General features: G+C 59.1%; 1 protein-coding gene across 1 annotated transcript; it reads right to left on the reverse strand.

The window, feature by feature from the left end:
• Positions 1-1,449: 1,449 nt before the first annotated feature.
• Positions 1,450-4,397, reverse strand: ASB12 (ankyrin repeat and SOCS box containing 12). The gene is given in 3 exon segments (XM_050974355.1): positions 1,450-2,372; positions 2,984-3,581; positions 3,583-4,397. Coding segments are annotated over 3 exon segments (945 nt in total). The 5' UTR covers positions 3,796-4,397; the 3' UTR covers positions 1,450-2,238.
• Positions 4,398-8,442: the final 4,045 nt, after the last annotated feature.

An 8,442-nucleotide genomic window follows, 5' to 3' on the forward strand; every position in this document is an offset into this window, starting at 1 on the left:
AGGGGGCGGGGTATGGAGGGCGGGGCGCGGTGATTGACGGGGCGCGGCCGTGGAGGGACGGGGCCTCTGCGTAAGGGAGGGCGCGGTCTCCACCGTGGGCCCAATGTAACGGGGCGAGGTCACGGTGGCGAGGCGGGGCCGCTGGGCGCGGTCCCCACGGTGTCCCCTCATGACCGTCCCACGGTGTCCTCCCCGGTGGTCTGGGGCGGCCACCACCGCGGGCTTCCCGGTGGCGGGGTGGGCGTGGCCTCATGGCGGGTCTCCCTGCTGAGGGCGCGGCCTCGTTAGCGGATATGATTGACAAGGGGGCGTGGTCTCTGCACGGGGCGTGGCCTTTGAGTGACACCCGCGGGCCACGCGGGGTCACGGACACGGGGGGTGTCCTGTCCTGTCCCGGTAGGTGACACCGCGGGGGTCAGGGGTGTGACAGTGTGTGACACCGGGGGGCTCAGGGGTGTGACAGTGTGTGACACTGCTGGGCTCAGGGGTGTGACAGTGTGTGACACCGGGGGGCTCAGGGAGGTGACAGTGTGTAACATTGCGGGGCTCACGGGTGTGACAGTGTGTGACACCGGGGAGTGGTCACACGGCGTGTTTGCTGTGGGACACCTCCCTGCGTGTGCTGTGTCACCCACGGGCATCACCCACGCCACGGCACTGCCAGCCCGCCACCGCTGCACGCCCACAGTCCCACAGGCACTGAGCAACCCAGCAGGGAAGACCCCTCCCCATTTTTGGGACCCCCAAATCCCGAAAGCCCCTCAAATCTCCACGTGAGGATGACAGCAAGGATGCCACACGTGGGAATTGCAGCAGGGTGTAGCAGTGTCCCCGCGGGACAGCCTCTCCCAGCCCCCATCTCCCGGTGTGCTCCTGCAGGTGGCTGGGAGGGGACAGAAGTGGCAGCAGTGTCATCATTCCCTATAGAGCCTTGTCCAGGCTGCTTCCAAGCCCTAATGCTCCCCTTGGGAAAGGCCCACAGCCTAATTAATAGATGCTGATTAACAGATCCCACAGCCCCTGACACAAGCCCATAAATCCTGCAGGGAGGTGCCTGTGTTTGGCCAAGAGCCACCCCTGGAACTCTGAGCCCTGGGAACACTTCCCTTTGGGATGCCACAGGGCAGGAGGGAAGGAAGTGTTGGTGCAGAACATCCAGAGCACCATGGCTGGTGGGCACTGAGCTGCCAAGGAGCAGCAGGATTGATCCATCAGCTCCTGGCTGTGGGAAGAGCCAGGAGGGCACCTCCAGCCCCATGGTGAGGGCAATCCCAGTGCCCACAGCAGGAGGGAAGGAGGGACACAAAAGCAGTGCTGGGATGCCCCACTCCAGCCTGCAATTCGCTGTGTGCAGCCATTCCTTCGTTCCTGCCCAGCCATCCTGGCAGGGCTGTCAGACATGGGGTGTCACCAGACAGGCCAAGCAGCTTCATACCAAGAACAGAACACTTTAATCCAAACCCCAGCCCTGCCCAACCACGGGAGACCTTCAGCCTTCCCAGAAGGAAGCACTTTTGGGGTGAGAAGATGATGTTTAGGGTCAGAGCTGGGGCAGGGAGAGCAGTGGGGATGCTGGGGCTCTCCCAGCCCCTCCTGTGCTGCCAGCTGGGAGCGCTGGGCTCTGCCCCCATTGGGGTGGGCACACACGGCCAGGGCCAGCCCCAATCCTGCCCCTCCCAGGTGGAGGAGGCACTTGGGAACTTCTCTGGGAATCCTGGAATCATGAGGGACCTCAAATCCCTGCCATGGAAGGGACACCTTCCACTGTCGCAGGCTGCTCCAAGCCCTGTCCAGCCTGGCCTTGGGCACTGCCAGGGATCCAGGGGCAGCCCACAGCTGCTCTGGGCACCCTGTGCCAGGGCCTGCCCACCTTCACAGGGAACAATTGCCATCCTCACAGCCAAGAATTTCTCCACACTCTTTCCCAGTCCCTTCTCCAACCAAAATCAGCTCCAGGTATAAAATCCCTCAGTACAGATGGTCAGAGGCAAACCCAGGGGAACCAGATCCTGCTCAATCCTAGCTTTGCTGCAAACCAGGAGCTGACACCTCCTGTTCTCTCTCCTCCTTCCCTTCCCATCTCTCCACATGGGCACAGCTTTCTGGAGACACCTGGCAGCAAAAATGAACCTGAGACCACAAATTCCCAGGTGTTCCACAGATCTCAGGGGTTCACTGCCAGGGTGGAGCAGGTTTTAATTATGGTGCTCAGAGTGGGTGTCCCTGGGCAGTCTGGGATCACGGCTGGTGCTGCAGGTATTTGGCCAGGGCTGTGGGGATCTCCAGCTCTCCGAGGGTGGCCGAGTGGCCGGGCTGCTTCAGGAGGCGCCTCATGGCCAGCCGGGATTGGGACAGCAGAGATTTGGGATGAGCTGTGGAAGGAAAATCACATGGTCACCTTCAAAACACACAACCCTGCTGCCCTCCAACCCAGCATTATCTGAAGGAAAGGGACATGGGCTGAGCAAACTAGACAGCGTTGGGTCAAAATGATCTTTGCGTCCCTTCCAACCCAAACTGTTCTGTCTCCTATGAAAATTCCATGATCCTATGAAAACTCAACCTCTGTGCCAGGGCTATGGACTTTGGAACAAACTCCCACGGGAGCCGGGCATGGAGAAATCCTCCATACCCACATGGAAATAGGTGCAGGATTTTAGACTTGGGTGGCACAGGAGGGCCCAAGCTGAGCAGCAGAAAGGAGAGCAAGAGTGAAAAGCAGGGCGTAACCCGACAAGGGAGGGGAAACCCAGGCCGTGAGCTCGTCTCATTCCGTGGGCAGGGACACCTTCCCCTATCCCAGGCTGCTCCAAGCCCCGTCCAACCTGCCCTTGGACACTCGCAGGGGCGGCCACAGACCCGCACAGCCAAGTGACGCTGCGAGGGGAACCGCGGCTGACGGAACACGCGGGTGCGGCCGTTGGGCAGAGGGAATCAGAGCAGAGCCGTGCCCGTTCCAGCCGCGGGCACGCAGCCCGGTCACCTCTGGCGTGCAGCAGCAGCTCCAGCCCCTCGCTGCGCGGGGCCGGCCCGTCGGCGGGCACGCCGGGCAGGTACACGTTGGCCCCGAAGTCGATGAGCAGGCGGATGAAGTCGCCGCGGCAGCCGTGCCTCAGGCACGTCTCCAGCAGCGTCTTGGGCTCGCGGATCTGCGCCAGCACGGCCTGCTCGGTGCAGTTGTAGTCGGGGTCGGCGCCGTGCAGCAGCAGCAGGCGGAAGCACTCCAGGTGCCCGTAGGCGGCCGCCAGGTACAGCGGGCCCGAGCAGGCCGCCGCGTTGGCCGCCCACTCGGGCAGGCGGGCCCGCACGTTGGGCTCGGCGCCGTGCTCCAGCAGCAGCCGCACGATGGCCGCCCGGCCGTCCCTGGCGGCCAGCAGCAGCGGCGAGCAGTTGTTGTAGGCGCTGCCCGCGGGGCTGGCGCCGGCCTCCAGCAGCAGCCGCACGCACTCGCCGTGCCCGTTGCTGACAGCCACGAAGAGCGGGGTCTGCGCCTTCACGTCCAGGCTGTCCACGAGCGCGCCGTGCGCCAGCAGCAGCCGCAGGCTCCGCACGCAGCCCCGGGCGGCCGCCAGGCGCAGGGGGCGTGCTGGGCACGCCCCAGCCGCTCCGGCGGTCGATCAGCCTCCTGTACCTGTCCTGCGACAGGAGCCTGGCCAGCGCCTCGTGGTCGTCCTGGCACACCGCCCGGCTCAGCTCCTCGCTCTCCCCGCTGTCCTCCTCGTCATCCCTGGGCTGCAGCAGGGAGAACATCTTGTTGATGTCCATCAGGCTCATTTTGTCGGGTCTGGGCTCCATGTGCCGCTCTCATGGTAAAGGATGAGGCCGAAGATCTACAGGATGGCAGAACCGGCACCAAGCCCAGGTTAGAACCAGTCCCTGACACCGAGAGCTGCATTTTAGTGCAAGCTTATACTCAACAAAAGGAAGATTCTCCAAGAAATGGACGAACATTGGATGAGGATGCTGCTGATGTGCTCATGGACCTGGCACCACATGAGGAAATCCACATGGGTGAAAGGCTGAGGGAAAAACGGAGCTCAGTGCTGTAGTGGGTACGTGGGTCAAGATCCCATAAAATCATGGAATGGTCTGGGTGGGAAGAACCTTAAAGCCCACCCAGTGCCACCCCTGCCCTGGGCAGGGACACCTTCCACTGTCCCAGGCTGCTCCAAGTCCCAGTGTCCAGCCTGGCCTTGGGCACTGCCAGGGATCCAGGGGCAGCCACAGCTGCTCTGGGCACCCTGTGCCAGGGCCTGCCCACCCTGCCAGGGAACAATTCCCAATTCCCAATATCCCATCCATCCCTGCTCTTTGGCAGTGGGAGCCATTCCCTGTGTCCTGTCCCTCCATCCCTTGACCCCAATCCTGAGGGATGAGGTGAATGTGAAGCAGTCAGTTTGATTAGGGATCAAACATCTTCCAACATCTCCCTTCCAAACGATGCCAGCGTTAGAATCCCGCCGTTCCTCCCTCCTGCCTGCTGGAGCCCCGTGGTCACGGCGAGAGAAGGGTCTGGGATATTTCGGCTGAGGGATTTGAGGGAGGAAGGGTGGAAGTGCTGAGCTGGTCACACCCAGTGGCACCGAACCCTGGCAGCCTCGCTGGGCTCTGCACACGGGATGTGGCCTCCGGAGCCGAGGGACAGGGATGGGATGTCCCGGCTGGCACCTGAGCAGCTGGAAGCGCTCGGGGTGGGCAGAGGAATGTCTCGGCAGCTCGGGGCAGCTCGGGTTTCCTCGGGAGAGGCAGAGCCGGGGCTGACCTGTCCTGGGAGAGGCTAAGGAACTGCACGGGACAATTAATTAGCGAAGGAGGCGTAGCAAACAGTTAATTATCTGATAAGCAGAAGGAGCAATCAGCCTCGTTGTGCACCTGAGCCCACCGGTGTCGGGGCAGTCATGGGGACCTGTCCCACATCACCCACGGGGACACTGCCACCAGCTCAGGGGGACCCCAGCAAGGCCACCAGCACAGCCGGGGACACTGGGACAAGTCTGATGGCAGCAACAGCAAAGCTCTGCTGGGCTGCCACCCGTTAGCCCAATTTATACAGAAATGTGGGAAATTCCAATACTGCTGCTCCTCATTGGACACACCAGCGATGAGCTCTGGAGCTTTGGGATCACCCACCCTCCTGGAGAATGGGCTGGGGGTTACTGCAGGTTTGAGTCAGAAAGACAGTTGTGTTCCCAGTTAGAGTCCCAAGGGATATGGTGTGGAAAAGGAAAAGAGCAGCTGTGACATTTCCTGAACACACAAACAGCACCTCCAAAGGGAGCCTCCTTGGGCTGCCTGAGATCTCATGTGGGGAGCTGAGGGAGGCTCCTCAACCAGGAGAGCCCAAACCAGGATTCGTGGAATCACAAAATGGTTTTGTTTTACAAGGAACTTAGAAGTTCATCTCATCCCACCCTCTGCCATGGCAGAGATACCTCCCACTGTCCCAGGCTGCTCCCAGCCCCAGTGTCCAGCCTGGCCTTGGGCACTGCCAGGGATCCAGGGGCAGCCGTAGCTGCTCTGGGCACCCTGTGCCAGGGCCTGCCCACCCTCACTCTTCTGTCACCCCCTGAGCTGGCAGAGCTGTCCAAGCACCTGCAGACCCCAAAAAGAGGTTGTGACAGAGCTCACATTTGTCCCTCTGGGTCCCAGACCCCCCTCACCCCAGCAGGTCCCAGTGCCACCTTACCTGGGTGTGGAGGATGCTCAGAGCCCCTGAGGCCAGGGGGGTCCCATGGGGAGTCCTGCCGTGGTTTAAGCCCCAATGGGCAGAGCAGGAGAGGCTCTGGCAGGGCTGGGAGGGCCGGGGCTGTGTGGGGCCGGGGCTGTGCAGCTCACAGCTGAAATGCCACGGCAGGACCGGCCCGGGGCACTGAGGCTAATTTTAGCCCCTCTGGGGTTTTATCTTACCACTTCCATTCTTGGAAAGCTCCCCCTGGGTAAATATAGAGAGGGCAGCGGGGTGGGGGGAGGCTGGGACAGGTGCTGGAGGCTGCTTGACCCCTCTGAGCACACCCAAAGCTTTTTCTCCACTGTTTCCCTGCAGGAATTGCAGGGAACGAGGGGTCCCTGCCCGGGCAGCACCAGCCTCTACCTCACCTTGGCTGCTGCCAGGCACCCGAATTCCCTCATCACCCCCGTCCTGCCCTCCCTCCCCCTCTTCAGAGCAACCTTCCAAATGATTTATTAGAGACCAGGATGACAAAAGGTCCTGAAGATGGTCCAGATTTCCCAACTGAGCCGCTCTGGCTGCACCTGCCAGAAGGAACCACAGGGCTCCTGAAGTTGAACAGGACCCAGGAAGGCAGGAAACCTCCCAGGGCAAACAAAAGGAGTGGGGAGCAGCACTGGGGCTCTTATCAAAAGCTGTCAGCTGGGAAGTGCAATCCTATTTTATCCAGCTCCCTTTAAACCCTCTCCAAACTCCTCAGCAGTGGAGCAGGAACGGGCTGGGGGTTTGGGGCAGCCTTATCATGGCATGAGATAACAAGAGAGACCCAAATTACCCAGCAGGAAAATCCCCACTGTGCAAGGAGTGAAATCAGAGTGCTCTGTGAAATGTGTGATCTGTGCCACCACCACATTCCTGCTTTGGAGCCTGCCCCTAGAAAGCCTGGAATGCAGGAAAATGGTCAACATTGATTTGGTTTAGGCTTTTGGTTTTCCTCTCTAAATTCACCCAAAAATAGATTATTGCTTCACAAAGGTCAATTCCCCAAAGCCAGCACAGGAATGGAATTACGGAGTGTGATGTGGATGAATCCTGGAGCAGGAGAGGGGAGTCTGGGGTTATTTTTCCTGAGTGTCAGGAAGATGCAACCACAACGGGGATGCTGCAGCCACAAAAGCCAAGCCTGGCTTGAATCCCTCTGGAATCAAAGCAGCCATTAAAAAGACAGTGTTGCAAAGGGAAAAAAGGGAATGCAGACAACAGAAGTGCTAGAAAATGTGAAATGTAGGAAACTTGGAGATGAAAGGAAAATCCTTGAATGGCAAATGAATGATAAACCTCTCATTCTTTTGTTGTTGCTGCTGCTGTTTAGTTGTTAACTAAGAGAGATCTTAGGAACAAGGAGCAGATTAAACCCAGTTCTAACAAGGCAAACCTGAGAGCCCCCAGCCCAGCTGGAATCCCACCCAGACACACCCCTGGAGCAGGAACCTTTCCATCCATCCCAGGGGATATTTCCAGCAGGAGCCCAAGCAGGGGTGACACTCCAGCCTGAGCCATTGGGGATGAGCTTCCCACTGCTCCAAACTCCAGGGAAGGACAAGGAGTTGGGAAAAGCTTCCACCTTCTGCTTTAGCCACGGCCTGACCTGGCCTCTGCTCCAGGCAAAGCAGCTCTTGATCAGCTCCTGGTAATTGGGGAAGAATTAGAGGGCAGAAGGGTACTGAGTGCCAGTCAAGGGGTTTTTTGGGAAGGTAAATCCTGTCCAGAGTTGCTCCCATTAAAGAGATTATCGTTATTAATGCAGCTGAAGAGAGCTAATGAGCTTGTGGATTTAGCCAAGGGCTAAGCAGTTAAAAGTTTAGAGCTAAACAGTCCCAAATAAATGATTTTGCAGGGATTAGGGATTTACTAACAGTGCTCAAGGTTGGGAGAGCAGAGCTGGGGATGGGGCTGCTGTGTCTCCTGCCTTTGGGCCAGGAGTCACTGCCAGAGCACAGCTCTGGAATCTGGCATCTCCCTCTGTGCCCTCAGCTCTGCTCCAGCATCCCAAACCCCAGCCCTTGGCTTCTCCCAGCTGCCTGCTCACCTGCAGCAGGGGAGTGGCCCCAGCAGCACCTGATCCAGGTGTTTTCCAGGAATTACCCAGGTGTTTGTTACCCAGGAGAGGGTAGGGACAGCAGCCCAGCATCCCCTGGCTGCACTGCACATCCCTGCCAGGGCCCTGCTGGTGGAAATTCCTGATTTATTTGGTGCATCCACACACACAATACAGAGTTAGAAAGGAGGGAGGAATCCAGCAATGCTGCTTCTCCTCCATGAGTCATTCCTTGAGGAATGCTGGCAGCGCTGGAGCCCCAGGAGTTCATCTCTTTACTTCCACTGCACCTTCCCTTTGGGAAAACAGGATAAAAGGATGGTTTGGGTGGGGAGGAACCTTGAAATCCATCCCATTCCACCCCTGCCGTAGCAGGGACACCTCCCCTGTCCCAGGCTGCTCCAAGCCCTGTCCAGCCTGGCCTTGGGCACTGCCAGGGATCCAGGGGCAGCCACAGCTGCCCAGCCCAGAGCTCCCTGCTCCATCCATGGGGGTTTTGATTATTTATAGTTATTGATTCCCATTCACACTGGATCCCTTCCCTCTCTCCCACAGCTCCAAGACCTGGAGGTTTTGTGTCCCCCCTCCCATACCCTCCACTCCTCCAAAGAGAAGGAAAGTAAAATTCCAGGAGAATCCTGGAATCCATGAGCTGTTTGCAGCCCAAAGAAACTTC

Source organism: Serinus canaria, chromosome 4A (genome assembly GCF_022539315.1).
Source record: "Serinus canaria isolate serCan28SL12 chromosome 4A, serCan2020, whole genome shotgun sequence".
NCBI classification, from domain to species: Eukaryota; Metazoa; Chordata; class Aves; order Passeriformes; family Fringillidae; genus Serinus; species Serinus canaria.